The 19769-nt window shown below is 37.4% G+C and overlaps 1 protein-coding gene across 5 annotated transcripts in view; it reads right to left on the bottom strand.

The window, feature by feature from the left end:
- The window catches only part of KAT6B (lysine acetyltransferase 6B), a 181465-nt gene that overhangs the window by 60704 nt on the left and 100992 nt on the right, over positions 1-19769 (bottom strand). For all 5 annotated transcript variants that reach the window (XM_090278246.1, XM_090278247.1, XM_090278248.1 and 2 more), the window contains exon 3: positions 6164-6272. In XM_090278246.1, the coding sequence (XP_090134372.1) occupies positions 6164-6272 (109 nt within the window). The remainder of the gene's footprint in view (positions 1-6163; positions 6273-19769) is intronic.

The following is a 19769-nucleotide window of genomic DNA, read 5'->3' as shown; positions in this document are numbered from 1 at the left end:
AATGGCCCCCAATGATGTCTATGCCATAATCCTGGTAACTTGTAAATACATCACCTGATGTGGCAAGAGGGACTTTGCAGATGGGACTAAGGGTACAGGCCTTGAGACAGGGAGATGATCCTGGATTATCTGGTTAGGGGCAATCTAATCATGAATACTTAAAAGCAGAGGATCTTTTTCAGATGGGTTAATAAAATGAGATGAAAGAAAGAGGAGGAGAGATTCAAAGCAAGAGAAGGACTCCACCAAACTTTGACAGCTTTGAAGATGGGAGAAGAGGGGTGGGGGCAGGGGGAAGGAATATGGGTGGCCTCTAGGAGCAGGAAATGCCATTTACCCCACAGCCAGCAAAAAAAAAAAAAAAAAAAAAAAAAAAATGGGAATCTCAGTCTTACAAACACAAGGAACTGAATTCTGTCAATAAGTCTGTGGGAATTTGCTATAGCAGCAATAGAAAACTAACAAAAACTCAAAACACTGGGTCCCTTGAACTAGTTATCTGACCAACCACCAGTCCATTTGAGACAAGGTAAAAAAAAAGAACAGATATTTCAGATCATATACTCTAGCAGAAAAGACACGCAAGCATTAAACAAGGGTTAGAATTAACACATGACAATGGGATGGCTCAAAGACATGGAAGAATCCTGCAGGAGGTCAGATGAAGGCCTTCCTAAAGAAGACCCAAAGGCTGAGTGAGATCATATGGAACCAGAGGTGGGGCAGGGTGGGAGAAGCTGGCATGTGCAGAGGGATAAGAGAACATGTTACCTTCAAGGAGAGAAAAGACGTTCATACAACTAGTGTACATAATATGAAAGTGACAGTAATGTGGAATACATTTAAGAGCCCAATCCAGACAGGTTTTGGAGGCTATATTTAAAAATTTGGGTTTTTTCCCCTAAGGGTAATTGGTAGTCACTTAAAAATTCTGTGATTAGATTTACAATTTTAAAAAGTAACTTAGGCTGCAGATTTAGGTTATTATAATAGCAGATCTGAGTTGATTTGATGGGAGTGGTGGATATATTGAGGATGTAGGATACATATTAGTACACAAAGATCAATGGATTTTTGGTGTGAGTGAATAAAAAAGCATGGCACCAAATTTCCAGCTGTGGAACTGAGGCAGTAACTTGTGGCATGCCATTGGCTAAAATGGTAAATCCCTGAGGAGAAGCAAAATGTTGTATGTTTGCTGAGATTTCTGTTCATGTGGTTGTACTTGTCGCTTTTGGGTGGAAGGAGCAATGCAAGGCTAATAAGCTGTTTGGACATTAACTTTGAGGAGCCTATAGGGTGTCCAAATGGAGAAGTTCTGGAAGCATTTACTTCTAAGGGTCTGTAGCTGAGGAGAAGCTATGAAGCAAAGTAAAAAACACAGGGCCAAAGTCAGAAGTCTACAGAAACATTTAGGGGATGGAGAAATGCCAAGGAGTTAAGAAAAATGTGGAAGAAATTGGTAGAGGGAGAACACAGAGAATATGATATCACAGAAGCCAAAGAAAGAAAACACTTCAAGGAAAAATACTCTCAACAGGTCAAACATGGTTGAGATAATTATTTGGTGTGGACTGAAAGATGTCCATTTGAGTTTGACAAAGACTAAAGAGTGACTTTTAGATTTTGCGACATGGAGGCAACAAAGCCAGGAGAGATTTCAGGTGTCCTGAGGGTGGACTGATATTCAACCCCTTTAATATGCTAAGGTCAGTTTTCTTCCTTTCCTAGCTACATCACAGTAGCCTTTTTTTGTCTCTAGTTTCAATGAGCTTCCACTTAGAACGATGTTGTAATTTTGAACTGTACACTTATCTTAGATTTGCTAATTAGAAAACACACATGTACACAACTCATCTGTAAGTAAGATTTAACTACCCAGCAATCTGAGCAGCAGACACAAAATTTCATTTGGTATAATATCTAATACTTATGTGAAGCTAATTAAAGATAATTTGATCTTAATGAGGCAAAGAGAATATAACAGTGTTAATTTCAAAGTAGGCTGATCCATGAAAGTCAAGTAAAATAACTTTCTAGTCCCAATATTTCCACAGACCTGAAGACTATTTGATGATTCACACATTCATATCAATGGTTAGAATAATCCTTCATGTTTATGGAATATTTTATAGTTACTGATAATCTTCATATCATTATCTCACTGAATCCTCACAAAAGCCTTCTGGATACAGGGCACAGATGTCACCCTCTACATTTTACAGACATGGAAAACCACAGTTACACAGCTGGCAAGCAGAAGAGAACTGGAACACCACATTTGGGGCTCCTTGCACTACGCACCTCACCTTATACTTTATTATCTGTAAACTTGAATCATTTTTTTCAAAAGAACTTTCAGAAGAAAAAGAAAAAAAACACTGCCCATTTGTGGCACTGAGCCATCTTAAAAATAAAAAAAAATTTTCTAATTGTCTTTATGATGTAAGCAGAAGGAACCATTTATCACTCGTGTCTATGAAATCTAAGCAGAGTCTAAATGTGACATCATACAAATGGTACTTCAGACAGAGGCGGCTAAAAACCAACAGGCACATATGGGAAACACATTTAAGAATAATCCTCCTTATGGGCTGCCATCTTTATTTCCTTTTCTTGGTTTTATACTGCTATGGGTATTTTTTTCACATAAACATCTTATAGTAGGGATTTCTTTGATCATTACAAATGGTCTCAATTCAATCCTACAACCAATGGATTGCTGAGTGTAAGACCGTGGCCACTTCCATAAGACCAACTAGGGGTACAAACCAATCTGTAACTCCCACTTGAGAAACTGGACTGCACCATGACAACAGGGCTCCCACCATTATTAAAGGGCACTACTGAACCATGCAAGCCAACTTGATTCTTTTTTTCCTATAATAATCAAGGGGTCACAACAGAGCATTATAACTACAAGATTCCCCCCAAGCTTTCTAAGAAGAACAATATTTTATTTTGATCCTTCTATTTAAAGACTAGCAAATAACAAAGTCCACTCATCTGATCTACCAGATGAAGTAAATGTCTACAATGCATCTCCCCGAATTAGGAACAATGGTTTTTTTGACTACCGTAGCTAAATCCAGACTGGCACAGCACTCAAGGGAAGATTAAGTGAACCTCAACAGGAGAGCCGGATCCCATTGCAGAGTCCAGAGAAGCACTCTGAGCCATCCTTTATCCTAAACAAAGGAAGATGATGACCCCAGGGCTTGAATTTCTGTCATGACCCAGACCTCAGCTCCGGGATCCGAAGTCTCTGGCTCTTTCTACTTGATGGGAGGGGGAAAGACTGACTTATAAAATGACTCTAGCTATGTAAGCCTTCTGGACAGTATCCTCAGTCCATTCTTCTCCATTTGTTAAAAAAGAAAACAAGAGAGTATTTTTAAAAAGAGAAAACATAACACTACACCTATGCACCCTAGAAAAGTAAGAAGCTTTAGGGGGAAAAAATTTCAGTGACCTCCAAGTATAAGGGAGATCAAACCTCTCCCTTGGCAGGTCTTCAACCTGGGAAAGACGAAGGGAGATTGATTACATCAGAAAATCTAAGATCTACCTGTTTAGAATTACACCTTTATACCCTGTGAAGGAGGCCTTGAAGTTATGATCTAGAAGATAATGATCTCGAATTCCTTATCAACTCAAGTAAGTGTATCACCAGAGGTAAGGAAATATATAAAGGGAACTTTTCTTCCCACATTTAAGTGAGTCTTTAACTTGTCTAGGCACCCAGACAAAAACATAGTCATGAAATAAAACAGTGAAGGGTGTTTTTAAAGTACCACCTTAAAAATCACGAAGGCTAGACCCTAGACAAGTGAAAACCACTTAATTGATCAGGCAGTTAAACAAAAAAGAATAATTCATTCAGAATAAGCCTCGTGAGAAAACCCAAAAGATAACTACAGAGTCAGAACTGATGAGTGAGGCACTACCTCACTAGGATAAAAGAGGGAGATTTAAGGTTGAAATTTATTAAACTGAACATACAGATAATGTTTCCCTGCCCTTTTGTCACTATCCATGATAACAGGGGCGGGTAAAAGAATTTTAATGAATCTGTAAAGCCTATCAAAAAGACTGTCAGAATGCATTTCTCAAGCAGAGTTTGAAATGTCTTATTTCCAAGGCTCTTCCCTCCGAGTCAGGTCCTGAGAGCTGCGGAACCACACACAGCCCAACAACTCAAACCTTCCTAGGAGGAGGAAGAATCATTACACAACACTGCCATGCCTCAGTGTGAGACATTTCCTAAACCCAAGCAGCAAACAGCTGTCAAAAATGGTGATAAGATTTTAAACTACTTGCAACAATTAAGGACAACGATATCAAACATGCCAAATAATTGGCTGGTATTCACAGTACACTTAACAGAGCTTTTGTAGACCCTGTGCTAGGCTGTTTACTTGTGCCCTCACATTTACCTCCCACAAAATCCAAGAGGTAGGTGCTAATATTATCTAATTTTCTAATGAAGAAACTGAGGCTCAAAACGGTTAATGAATTAACTCAAGGTAGAGGAGTTGGGCTGTTGCTGGCTTTCCAGTTTGCTCTAAACCACTATACAACCCTGATTTCCTCAAAAAGAATATGCTATGATGTTTTGCATGTTTGGTGGTGTTTTTGAAGATAACTTTAATTATAAAAATAGTAGTTGGTCATGAATTTTAAAATAGTACTTTGGTAGGAAAAGTTTCAGTAAGCTGGGAGGAGGAAAATTTAAAGATTAACACATAGAGATTAATTTAAAAATCCAGTAAGTGCCACTCAATCTGTTGATATATGTGTGTGTATTTAAGTATGTGTATATGTATATACATACATACATAGTCACCCTGGCTGGTTTGGCTCAGTGGATTGAGCGTCGGCCTGCGAGCTAAGTGTCGCTGGTTCGATCTTCCAGTCAGGGCACATCAGAGAAGGAAAACTCTGACTCCAAAAAACCTCCGCTGCCTTGCGGCATACCTCTTCAGGGGAAAGGCTAAGGGAGTAAACCCCGACAGAAAATCCGGAGCCGGAGTCCCTAAGGCGGTTTGACGATGTAGTCAACACCGGCAACTCCTGCGGCGCACCTGAAGCCAAGCTGTATTGACTCCGTCTTTCCCTTGGACCCTTCAGCTGCGAAGAGAGGGGGGGTCTGCTGCATGGGCGACAGCAGACCCTCCATATCACCCTGCCCAGGCTCTGTAGCTTCAGCTTCACTGGAAAGGACACTCCAGCGTCATCGCAAGATGTCGATTCAACACGGGAGGAGACAGATATTGTGTCACTCCCAAGTCGGACTGCACAACCATTCTCGGTGGTGCAGATAGACTCTTAAGAAGCTACACCATCGTCTCTCAAGACGGACGGCTGCCGACGACGACATACATAGCATACAAACATATACACCTCTCAACTATGCAACTATCACCTGCTTAAGAAGAAGAAAGTCTGGCTTGGTAAGGCAAATTCTTTTAATGTAAGCAATTTGACTTTTAATTTCCATTATAAAACTGGAGGTGTGGTCTTAAAATGTCATGTTGAGAAACAGGCATAAGTGAGAGCTACCTTGAAAGCTTTTGGGGGTACTGTGATTTGCCAGAGATCCAGTGTCCCTACCCAGCATTTCTTGATTTCAACATCACCTTCTACACAAACCATTCTTCCTATCTAATTCTAGGCAATCTGAATTTCTTTCATGCCTGATGATTTCTTGATTCTATCATTGCAGTTTCCAGAATACTGACTGTCCCTTTCATTCAGTCACACAGAGCTGTGATGTAATATTATATTTCACCAGTAGGTGTCATGACCTGAAACACTATATTTTCCAACTCAAATATCTCTTAATTGAAACTTCAGATTATAGAAAACACGTGATTCTAGTTGTATCCAGCTTGAAAATTTAGACTTCTCCTCACAGAATCTGCCTGCAAAGTAGAATACTCCACACTGAATTATCAACGCCGATATGAAATTATAAATATTAATGTTATATATTTTGTCAGTGCAAATATACTTTTTTCTCTTTCTGCACTTTAAAAATTTTTAGATGTATGCCATTACCAAATATTGCTTTAAATAACATATGCAGTTTTGACAGATAAATAGCATGTAGCTATAATGGGGAGTCATTGTACACATATAGTACAAAAAAATACCAACTTACCACTACTGCCACAATCTGCACAAGAAAGGAGTTCTTCTGGTTTCTTTTCACGATTTGATTCTTTAGTCCCCAAACAGAAGCTACATATTGGAATAGGATCAGCACGAGGCTACGACAATTAAAATGAAAAAATATTGTTAGATTTCCATTTTAAAACAAAAAACAAAACACTGAAGTCAAAAGCTCGTTACATATTTAGCAAAGGAAAACAGCTGAATAAGGTAGTCAATATTTTCTAATAAAAAATCTTTTAAATTATTTGATACTAAGGTACTTATTAACTGAATAATGTTTTTAAATGTGATAATAAGATTCAGAAATAATTTTTGTTAAATCGATGAATCTATATATATTATATAACTTTGCATTAATGAACATTAAGCATTCATCTGAAATCTCATATCATTCCCATAATCTATGTGCCTGTAATAAATTAATTTATCTATGTGTTCAATATTCTAGATTATGAGTATCATCTACTTAGGTCAGATTGTTTAGCTGAACTTTATCAAAATTATCAAATAACAATTATTCATCTATCAAACATTTGACATAAAATATTGGTATTTTTTAGGTGACATAATAACAGAACTAAGCAAGAATTTTAAAATTCTATAGGATCTGCAACCAGGATTAATCTATCCAGCAAAGCTATCATTTGGAAGAGAAGGACTGATGAAGTGCTTCCCAAACAAGGCGAAGCAAAAGGAGTTCATCATCACCAAGCCATTATTATATGAAATGTCAAAAGGACTTAGTTAAGAAAAAGAAGATCAAAACTATGAACACTAAAATGACAACAAACTCACAGCTATCAACAACTGAATCTAAAAAATAAAAACAAAACCCAACTAAGCAAACCAGAATAGGAACAGAATCATAGGTATGGGGATCATTTGGAAGGTTATCAACTGGGAGGGGGAGGGGTAGAAATGGGGATATGGTGCAGGGATTAAGAAGCATAATCGGTTGGTACAAAATAGACAGGGGAAAGTTAAGAATAATATAGGAAAGGGTGAAGCCAAAGAATTTATATGCACAACCCATGGACATGAACTAAGGAGGGGTGGGACTGCTGGAGGGAAGTGGGGTACTGGGTGGAGGGGAGCAAAGGGGAAAGAAATTGGAACTACTCTAACAACATAATCAATAAAATATACTTAAAAAAAAATTCTATAGGATCACTTGAGAGGTCAAAAGATCATTAACAAGGCCTTCCTGGCACCAAGATCTTCACAGGTAAACCACATCATGCCACATAAAGGAAATACACTCTCAGTCTTTGACATTCCCACTTTAATAAAAGAAATAACAAAGCATCTGCCTAACCCCCTCGCACCTTTTAACTCTCACTAAGGAAAATTGCTTTGAACAATGTATAAATCTGTATACATTTTGTGTTTCAATTGTTATTTTCAACTATCAGCAATGCTAGTATTCCCATCCATATGAATAGCTGACTATGCCTACAGATCTGGTCATATTTATTTTGATCAACCAAAACTGTATGAAAACAAAAATTTTCTGCATATTCTAAGCCTTCACACATGTTGTCTGCCAGCAATCTGAGTGTAACTATAATGTATTTATATTTAAACCTCATGAATCAAAAATATAAGGCAAGAAAACAGTATAATCACAATTTTTTTAATGTAAATTTAAAACCAGATTTTGCTAGGTCTTTCTAAATATACATCACCACAGAATAAACATCATTTGTTCAGCTACTCTATCCCAAATGCTTAATACATTGACTGATGCACAGTAGGCACTCAAAATATATTTACTAACTGAATAAATGAAAGAAACACACTAGTTTAACAAAAAACAACCCTCATCTCAAAGATAATATTTCAAATGGTCATGATTCCAACAAATGTATTGGTTTGTGTGACAACCTGTCATCAAAAACCAGAACCCATCTTATGACCAAGCATTTGCAAAATTGTTGAATATGACTGTTAATTTCATCTTACAATGTAGGTGTTCATTATCTTGACCTTATTTTCAGTTTAATGTGCTCTTTTAATATGCACAGGCTTTACTTTCTGAGGTGGCTCTGCAAATGTCTTTTTGAGGCCCCAGTTAAAAAACAGAGTATAAAACACTTTGTACTAGAAAAACAAAAAAAGATAAGCTACAACAAATTGGTCACTGACTCCAGCCACAATTTTTTGAGTGCCAGATAATCAGCACTGCATAATTATGGATCCATAGTTATTACTTGCAACTGCTCAACTGCAGTACCTTGGGAACACTTTCGTTCCTTTAAATAGCAATTAAAAGAACAATCTGGTTTTAAAATGACAACATTCCCCTGATAGATTCTAGCTAAAACACAGTCCTTGTACTAATGGGATTCCTGCTTTCATTTAATATAACAATGCTCAAGCCATTGCTGCCATCCTTGCAGTGATAAATAATTTACAAAATGTCACATATCATTCATGCAATGAAACAAATCCAAACCTGCAATCCCATTTTTCTCTCCCAGATGAATTTTAGCTGTAAGAAAGACATGGCCATCAGCCAGCATTTGTTCTCATTTTTCGTTTTTAACTAAAGGTAACACAAAGGACAAAGGTTGCTAGTAGTTCATGACCAGAAAGACTGATGTCCCATACTCTGCCCAATAATAGAAACCATAGATGCTATCACTTCACGCTACATTCAAGTGAACACCACCACACTGATGAATGCTCACTACCATTTATTTTAGGGATAACTATCTCACGATATTCTATAAAACCACTACATTATACAGAAATGTCTGCCCTGCTGAATTATTGATAATTCAAAGCACTTTTTTTGCTAACCTCAGTACAGCCAAGTCAATTAACTTAAAAAAAACTGTCACTTGTACGAAATGAAACTTTTACAGTAATGCATGTAAATGGGTCAAGAATTATTGATTCACTATTCTCAATCAAACTACATATAAACTGTTTCAAAAATAATCCCTGGCAATAGACTAAAATGGACTACTCAGGAAGAGGTCTGAATACATGGCAACTCAATTCTATGTAACTCCACTACAGGCAAATCATATTTAAGAAGCCTGTAAACATCTCTCGGTTCTTAATTCCTTTCTTTGAAATGTGTCACGAAGTCACCTAACCTGTTGATCACATTTTCCTATCAACACGCCTGAATGTTTCAAGCTAATCTTGAGAATGAACGCCCATGAATAGGTTTAAACTCTGCAAACTGCTTAGGAAGCATGTTCTCATCTCCCGTGAAATGGTCATGGGGTGCTGTGAGGTCAGAGGACACATATTCACTATCTCATTTAATCATCTTAACAATCCTGCCATGAATGTATGTTACTACGCTCAATTTAGGCAGAAAATTGAAGATCTGAGAATGTAGGCAACTTTTCTAAAGTTGCACAGGTTCACCTGTAGAGTTGGGATTTAAACACAAGTCTGTCTTCTCTAAAGGCCATTCCTCACCTGTACTACCCACCACCCCCCTTCTCTTCTCTCAGGAAAATATTTTAAAATTATCTTTCCATCAGTGACAATAACTCTTTATTAATATGCTCATAACCTTTTCCATTTAATTCCTCCCATTACCAGTAGTATAAGTTTTTAAAACTATTAGTATGCAATAGATTATTAATTACAACAGAGAAAAGGTACCCTTTACAGAGAAGAAATCTGGTAGAAATCACCTTAACCCAGTGATCAAACTCATCACCAATATAGGACAAACAGACATCATGTGTCTCTACATTACATTGCACTGCCTGTGCAGTCAGTACTCTTCCTGGAAACATTTACTTTGAGTCTAATCATAAGGAAACAATCAGGCAATTACAAATTTAAGGACGTTCTGCAAAACAACAGGTCAGGACTCTTCAAAAAAATGTCACTGTTATATAAGACCCCAAAAAGGGTGGAACAAATTTAGGTGACTAAAGTGACATAAAAACCAAATACGATTCATGATTCTTGCTTGGATTTTTAATTTTAAAAATACCCACAGCTATAAAGGATATCATTTAGATGATTGTGGAAATATGCACTAAATAGTAAACAACATATAAACTAGATATAATTTTTTTAAACATTTTATTTATTTATTTTTAGAGAGAGGGGAAGGGAGGGAGAAAGAGGGAGAGAAACATCAATGTGTGGTTGCCTCTTGTGCAGCACCCACAACTGGGGACCTGGCCCGCAACCCAGGCATGTGCCCTGACTGGGAATCAAACCAGCAACCCTTGGGTTCGCAGGCTGATGCTCAATCCAGTGAGCCACACCAGCCAGGGCTAGATTTAATAATTTTTCTGAGTGAACATAATTGTTATTACATAGGAGAATGTCCCACAGCAAGCATTCTTAGAGGGAGTTGTGTGCTAACGTATTTTAAAGTGCCATGATGTCTATAACTAAAGTTTAAATGATTCAGGGGGGAAAAAGCTATGTTTATTTGTGTGTGTATGTGTGTACAGAGAGGGAGAGAGAACGCAAATATGGCAAAATGTTAATGGTTGGTGAGTTTATGTAAAGTGTTCTTGGGTATCTTCATTATAACATTCTTCCCATTTTCTGCATGTTTGCAATTTTCCAAATAAAAAACTGAGGGAGAAGTATTACCCTCTCCATTCTCAAAACGACAACAACAAAACTAAAATAAATTACTATATAGTTGGATTACCAGCACTTATAAAATAAATCAATCCAATTACCAATTCACAAGTAATACAGAGGACAGAGGAAAGTGTCAATCTAGATTTTAGCAGGGGGATGCAAGTACCAAAACTCTCCAGGGCAAATGACCCAGTTTCATCAACAAGTAATAAAGAGAGACAGAGTGAGTACGCAAGGCTTATCAACCAATCTCAATGTATGGTCCTAATCTTGACCATGATAATTTACAAATAAATTGTGAAAGTAAACTAAATTGCATGACCTATTGAGGGAACTGGGGCTAGGTAGCCTTGGAGAAACTATTGGGAGGCGACAAGCTAGGTGTCTTCATCCAGGGGAAAGGGTCAGATTTGTTCTCCGTGGCTCCACAGCACAAAACACGGCCCAACAGAGGCTGTTGTAGTTAAACTTTTCAATGGAGCTGTCCAGCAAGAGAACAGATTAGTTTTTTTCCTGTTTCCTTTATTAATGTGTTTATGTATCTCATTCTTAAAATTTCAGTCTAATATACATGAAATTTACCACCTTAACTACTTTTAAGTAGCCAGTTCAGTGGCATTAAGCATAGTCACATTATTGTACAACTACCATCAACCCTCACCACCATCCATCCACAATACTTCATCTTCCCAAACTGACACTCTGTTCCCATTAAACACTAACTCCCGATTCCCCGCTGCCCCCAAACAACCATCCTTCTACTTTCTGACTCCTTTAGGTACCTCATATGAGTGGAATCATACAGTCTTTTCTGGAATAAATTATTCTTAAGGCAGCTGGAGGCTCCAGTAATCAGAAGACCATGGAGAGGCTGAATGGTCCCTCCAGGACAATGATGATGCCACAGCAAAGGAGCCTCACACAAATTGGGGACCTGGGATCCTTCAAAGGTCCTTTCCACATTAAATAGTTTAATGGTTTCATGGCTGGATAATCTCTAAGGCCTTTCCCAGCTCAGCTGTAATTTTTTATTGATTCTATTATACTTAAAAAGACATTTTAAATAAAGGGTCTTCAGGACCCTCGATCTCAAAATAAAATAGCCTTTTCTGAAGAAGCAGTCTTTAAAATTCAAGACAATGCATTTTTAGAAGTTATGTATTTGCTTATGGTTACTTCTGTTTCTGCCATGAAGGAAACAACATGTCTGTTAGTCTTGTTAGTCTAAGTAACTAGACAAAAATTAATAAAAGTCCATGCACTCGATCAGAGCCGGGGAATCCAGGCTCATGTTCTCTTTTTGACAATGACACTAAAAAAGGGGTTTTGTCTTCATGGTCTCCATTCACAATGATCAGGGACAGCGCCCCCTCTTTCCGTGGTCCCCTATGGATTCATCTCCTCAAGTCATCACAACTTTCTTGAATCTACTTAAAAAATTACCATTTCAGTAACTGCAAGTGTTAAAAATAATTCAGCATTTTTCACTCAGCTACTCATATTTGTATCATGGAAAGACCTAGACTTCCTCATTTGTAAAAGGGCACAATAATGTGCATGTTGTTTAGCTCCAGGTTTGCTAAAGTTCAAATGTCAGTGTGTGTGAAGTACTTTGTAAACTATAAAGTTCTATTCAAATACTGTTACGATTATTGCAATAGTCACTTTAGCTACAAAGACAAAAAGAGCAAATAAACCACTTTAAGTTCTCAATATATAAAGATCAGCACAAGTGAATTATTCTGAAATTTAAAATTACTCCATAGAGGGCTTTGATTCTGTGAGCTCCCATAATAAATATTTTAATGAATTAATCAGGAAGGTACAGGAACAGGGTTATGAAATGTCTCAGTGAGAATCAAGAGGCCTATAACCGATTTAATAAAAGTTCAATGTAAAAGAAAAAGGTGTCCAAGAAAGAAGAGCACAAACAAATATAAAATTGTAAATGAATAATAATACCACAAAATGAACAAAGAGGAATATACATCCTTTACACCCAAATATCAAACAGTTCATCTTTAGAGAATGTTCTCTACACTTGACCTCAGACAATTCAATTCAATGACTCCAAAATAAGTTGCATGAAAGGGCTGTTTTAAGACTTTTCTGTATGTCTTCGTAATGCTGTACCATTTACTGAAAGGCTTTCCTCAAATGTCTCACTTGTGCCAAACACAAACCCTGTGAGACAGGGCCGGTGGTCATGTCTCCATTTTACAGTAAGTTAAATCCTCCATAGGGTCACACAGCTATTAAGACAGAGGGACCCCAGCCTGCTGACTCCAAGCCCTTTGCTCTTTCACTTTCCCCATGGTTGGTCCCTCATTTCATTTGGAGCTTGATTCAGATGTCACCTTATCAGAAAGGCTATCCCTTACCATTCTCTCTGAAATTGCATTCCACCAGTACCACTCTGGATCCTCCAGGCTTTGCTTTATTTTTCTGCACAGCAGTCACCACTATCAGACATATTATATATCATTTATTTGTCTATTTTATTTCACTTAACAACTATAAAAGTTCCATCAGAAGGGCAGAGACTTTGCTCATTGCTACAGCTGTAGTCTTAAAGTACATTTGTTGAATAAATGAATCAACAAATGAACAAATTTCTTTTGGGTTAGGAACTGGTTCTTCTGGTTCAATAGGTCCCAAAATAGTGACTACGTTCTTTACTTTAAGCATCCTTAATGATTTCAAGATGACATGTGAAGCAACCATTGCAATATTGATGTCTCGGTGGGTTCCATCACTGCCTAGTCTGATGAACTTTATTCTGTTTATAATGGATGACACTTATGTTTGGACATAATTGTACATCCCTGGGTATACTCTAACGAAGTAGAATTAAAAATTTTAAGTCGGCTGGGAGGAAAATTATCTCTCCACTACTACCACAAGTATTAACTATTAGGGCTTGCTCAGCAATAGTCACTTTAGGCTGCATGTAAGGTAAGATTTGGAGCCATGCCCAGCTGCCAGGACCTAATTGTGGCCCCTTTCTTTCCCTCTCAAGAAAGAATACAAGTAAAAAAATAAAAACTAAAAGAAACCAAGGAAAATAAATACACTGTAGTGAGAGTAGCAAAATTTTAACAAGAGCATAAATCTGTTAAATCTATTTATTTTTTAATATCTTACAAACTTTGGTGCTTTATTATTACTAATGAATTACTTTCCACAAACTGACAACTGATAGCACCAGAACAAGAGAGGTTGAAACTGTTCATGTTGTTTTTACGGTAATAGTGTGTGAGCGTGTGTGCTCGCGCGCCACTTCAGCACTCTACTTGACACTTATCTAATAAAGAACTAGACTTCGTTTCTTGCCACTTAACCCACTTACTCAACTGATGTCTGCCTGAACAGATCAAGCACATTCCTAATTAGGATAGAGATCATACACACTCAGGATTTTCCTTTATAGCGATCTGCTTAGATGTGGTCTCTGGAAATGCACTAACTCTAAAAGTAGAGATTTCCTGTGATGATCTAAATCATCTTATTTTTTTAAGAGTGTTATCTTGTTCCCATCAGCACGTGCTGTAACTGGTCTGTGCAGTCCTTCCTCCACAGGAGGGTTTGGTGACCAGCAGCCCTTAGAGCAGCACCCAGGGCTACTTCAGCTCCTTCGGTCACAACGGAACTCTGTTTACAACACATCCATCACCATTTTCCCTACAGTCACATATGCTTTTGTTTTATTCTAAGGCTGTTCTTACAATTCTGTCATGAATTTTTGACCTAAATAGATGCCTGAGTAATTTTTTCCGTAAAATAATTGGAGATATACTTATTATAAGGCTTTTCACAGGCAACAATTTAATAATAATTTTACTCTTGCCATATAGATTTTTATTGTATCACCTTCCCTGCTCATTATACTTCTCTGTGGGTAATTGGTTCTGTGAGGGAGCACTACATCACTCCCACTGGCTCTGAATTGAGTTTCTGTATTACTCTGGGAAAAAGGATTTACTATTGCTTATGGATGGAGATCTTGAATGTGACTGCTGTATTTTACCTCCTGTCACAGTGAAGAGGGATCTCTGTATTTTAAGAGTGACAAGTAAATTAAATCTAATAAAATAAAAATATTTAAAAGCATCCCTACCCATGTCCATAAATACATCACTTATTTTTTCACTTAAAAAAAAATCACTTAGATACAAAAACAATATCAATGACCACATATTCGGAAATTCCCACAATCAAAGGCTGGTTCAGAAGTATAAAATAATAAAATCTTAACCACAAAGGAATAAGAAGAGAAGGAAGACTTTCTGAGAACATCAGCCACAACAGTTATCAATTGTGTGGAGCTAATTAAAATGCTCACATGTATCCTATAGTCTAGAACTTGTTCTAATTAGGCAGGTGTGCCATTTATAAGCATGCTGATTAAAGAAAGTGATTTTTCTATTGAAAGGAAACAAATCTAAGCCTGTTGTATACTCCATTTAACAATAACGTCTCATTTGTTCTTTTTGGGGGGTTGGCGTGGGGGAAGATAATGAAACAAAACTGCCTTCCCCAAGGTCTTTAATTTCTTATCTGGACAGGGACTTGGTTTTAAGATTTCATTTGAAAGTCTCCTCCAGCCCTACCATTAGAAAACTGCAGATATTGCATTTATCTTCTTAAGAGGGATCAAAGTCTGATTCAACACAGCTGGAAATTCAACACATGGTCACACTAAGTCTGTTTAGGATTTACAAACCATTCTCTTTGGCAAGCATGTCACAATATTAGGAAATAATATAAACCTTACTCTAGATTTTGAAAAATAAAATTTTTAAATCAATTCATACTCAAGTGCCACAAATCTGTAACGGTTTGTTTTTCCTTTTTTTTGAGAGTAGTTTTAGGTTCACAGCAAAACTGAGAAAGGTACAGAAATTTTCCATATACCCCCACATATGCATAGCCTCCCCCACTGTCAACACCCCCCACCAGTGGTACATTTGTAAGGACAGGTGAACCTACATTGACACACCATTATCACCCAAAGTCCATGGCTTACATTAGAGTTCTCTCTTGGCATTATACATTCTATGGGTTTGGACAAATTTATGATATCTACCATTATGGTATCTTTATCATACAGAGTATTTTCACTGTCCTAAAAAATGCTAGTGCTCCATCTACTCATCTCTCCCTCCCCCTCTCTAACTCCTGGCAACCACTGATATTTCTTTACAGTATCCATAGGTTTTGCCTTTTCCAGAATATCATATAGTTAGACTCATACAGCTGGCTGCCCCAAGGCATTTGTTTTAATCTAGACACGGTGCCTACAACCCCACCTGGGCATGATGTGAATGCAGACATTCTCCTTACCAGTTCCATCAAGAGAAAGCTCCATTAACTGCTCAGAGGAGACACAGGCAACTTTATTGTAATTAGATCCAAATAGGAAAGTATAATAGAATAAAGTGTTGAGACATATAGGTACATGGACATTAATAAGCTAGAAAAGTCATATCTTTCTCAATAATACCACACCACCCCCCAAAATAATCTGCATTCACAGAGATTTACATGGCAGTTGAAATGCTGTGTACTATTCAATAAGTTACTAATATTCAGCACTCAAGAATGCCAAGTAGAATATAATTGGTACTCCAAGTGCTTGTCCTCACAGAACCAATAAAAGCAGTGTAATTCCATTACCACCCTTAATTCTCAATTGCCCTGTGGTCACATAAACCTCTGATGTACAGAATATCCATGGCCCTGACATTTGTTTTTATTTTCCTCACTTTCAGACCGCCCATGACCCTTTCAATCACAATAGTCATAAGCAGGAGAAAAAGAGGATTACTTTGATAATTACTACCTGAATGTCAAGAGCTCTGACCTTGTATTTTGGATTCTGCCCTAAACCTCTTTGTGGTGGAGATTCTAGACCCAGCCCTTAAGCAGTGGTTCTCAACCTTCCTAATGCCGCGACCCTTTAATACAATTCCTCATGTTGTGGTGACCCTCAACCATAACTAAAGCATAGTGATTAATCACAAAAACAATATGTAATTATATATGTGTTTTCCGATGGTCTTAGGCGACCCCTGTGAAAGGGTCGTTCGACCCCCAAAGGCATCACAACCCACAGGTTGAGAACCGCTGCCTTAGGTGAACATTATTGGTGGTGACTCTGCTCTGTGGTGCAGGCAGTGTGAGAGCTGCACAACACAGAAGCCCCTCACCTACTCATGCAACGCAAGATCCAGGCCAGGAAGAAGAGCACCAGATATGAGAGGCTCTCCCCCCATGGCAAGGATTTTTAAGCTCAATTTCCAAGAGCTTTAAGAGTCTATAGAAGCTTACTAAAGGGTACACAGAAGGTGAAAGAAAGCTCTTTATTTTTTGTGAAATCAATTTTTTTTGGCATATTTTAAGTCAAAGCTTAGTACACTGTGAGCTCTTTGAAGGAGATATGTGTTTGGTTTCTCTTCACGACGTGTAATAAAGGACTATACACGACCTTAAATGTCTGATTAATATTTGTTGAATATATACTGGGTTAGTCAAAAAGTTTTAGTTTTTTTCCATACGATGGGTCAAGTAGTGCTTAGTTGTCTTTAGCTTCATTCAAAACAATTTTGTTAGATTATATTGTGACAGCTGTCTTATCAGTGTGCGTTAAAAAAAAACTTATTGCCCTGGCTGGTGTGGCTCAGTGGATTGAGCATCTGCCTGCTAACTAAAGGGTTGCTGGTTCAATTCCCAGTAGGGCACTTGCCTGGGTTGTGGGCCAGGTCCCCGGTTTGGGGGCATATGAGAGGGAACCACACATTGATGTCTCCCCCTCTCTTTCTCCCTCCCTTCCCCTCTCTCATAAATAAATAAAATCTTTAAAAAAAAAATTAAAATTGATTTTTTGTGCAGCCATTTAAATGTCAAAGATGGAAGAAAACACACAACGTTTTGGGCGTATTATGCTTTATTATTTCAAGAAAGGTAAAAATGCAACTGAAACACACAAAAAAAGATTTGTGCAGTGTATGGAGAAGGTGCTGTGACTGATCAAATGTGTCAAAAGTGGTTTGCGATTTTTCTAGGTACTACTGATATTTTGGTCAAATAATTCTGTGCTGTGGGGCTGCTGTATGCATTGGAAGATGTTTAACAGCACCCCTGGCCTCTACCCACTAGAAGCCAATAGCGGGAGATATCTGACATACTCAAAATATCCAAATCAATAAAGTTATTGGTGAAGAATGAGTCTTTTAGCTCTGGCTGGTGTAATTCAGCGGACCGAGTGCTGGCCTGCCTGTGAGCCGAAAGGTTGCTGGTGCGATTCCCAGTCAGAGCACATGCCTGGGTTGCAGGCCAGGTCCCCAGTTTGGGGTATGAGAGAGACAACCAATTGATATATCTCCTGCACATTAACGCTTCTCTCCCTCTCTTCTCCCTCCTTTCCCCCTCTCTAAAAGTAAAATAAAATCTTTAAAAGAAAAAAAAAAGAAAATTGAATTCTTTATTTTACGGGAAAAAAAAACCAAAAAACGAAAATTTGGCCAACCCAATAAAAGCAATACTAATTCTTATACTTGGTACTTTCTCATCATTTTCTAAATTACATTCTACCTTAGTATATAAATGGTAAATAAAGAAATAATAATAGGACAGCACATGGTTGGGGGAAAATAAACACTTTTAAATGTTTGCCCATTTAGAACCTTCACATCTACCTACTTAACACTTTTTAAATTCTAAAATATACATAAGCATAAAATGTACCATTTTAACCATTTTAAAAAAGATTTTACTTATTTTTAGAGAAAGGGTAAGGGAGGGGGAAAGAGAGGGAGAAAAACATTAATGTGAGAGAAAAGCATGAATCAGTTGCCTCTTGTACATGTCCCAACTGGGAATAAGCCTGCAACCCAGTCATGTGACCAGAATCGAACCAGCAACCTTTCACTTCGTAGGCAGATGCCCAACAGCCACACCAGTCAGGGCCCGTTTTAACCATTTTTAAGTGTGAAGTTCAATAGCACTAAGTACATTCACACCGTTGTACAACTAAGTTAAGGTATATTTTAAAGAGTTTTTATTAAATGCATACACTCACTTAACCTACACCTTTGACAAGAACATTCCATAACTGGGAAGTTCTCCCCTGCCTTTTCCCAGTCAATCCCTTGCTACTCTCCTTCCCAAGTAATCACTGTTCTGATTTCTACCACCATAGTTTGGTTTGTCTGTTCTAAAATTTCATAAAGGGAACCAGATACTAAATTAGCATAGGGCTTCATTCATTCACCATACTGTCACATATATCAGTAATTCATTTTTTTTCATTATACAGTAGCATTTGTCGTAAAACATACAAACATTTGTTAGTTCTTTCTACAGCTGATCAGCATTTAAGTTGTTTTCAGTTTAGGGCTAAAATGAATAAAACCGTTTTGAACATTCTTGCAGAAGTACTCATATTTTGGGGAGGATATGTGTTTTCATCCCTCTTGAATAAACACCTAGGAGTAGAATTGCTGAGTTGTAACATAGGTAGATGCTTTACTTTATCAGAAACTTCTAGCTAGGTTAATTTTTTGAAATGCTCCTTACCAACATCAGGAAATAAGAAGGGGTATCACTACAGATTTTGAAGATATTAAATGATGGGAAATATTATAAAGAGCTGTATGCCAATAAACTAGGCAACTTAGATAAAATGAACAACTTCACTGATAAACCAAATTAGCTAATTGAACTCAAGAGTCAACAGAAAATGTGAATAACTCTAAATCCATTAAACAAAATGATTCCTAATTTAAAACCTCCCTACAAAGAACCCCAGACCCAGATAGTTTTGCTGATTAATTTATGAAGAATACAATACCAATCTTATATGACCTATTTCAAAAAACAGAGGAGGAAAAGGAGGAGGAGGAAATATTTCTCAATTAATTTAATGAAGGCAGAATAACTGTGATACCAAAATCAGAAGAAAAATTACCAAAAAGAGTATAACAGAACAACCAATATCCCTCATGAACATAAAT

The sequence above is a fragment of the Furipterus horrens genome, unplaced genomic scaffold (genome assembly GCF_987537825.1).
Source record: "Furipterus horrens unplaced genomic scaffold, mFurHor1.1.pri manual_scaffold_5, whole genome shotgun sequence".
NCBI lineage: Eukaryota > Metazoa > Chordata > Mammalia > Chiroptera > Furipteridae > Furipterus > Furipterus horrens.
Note: the sequence above shows the minus strand (reverse complement) of the source record. Positions and strands in the feature narration are given on the sequence as shown.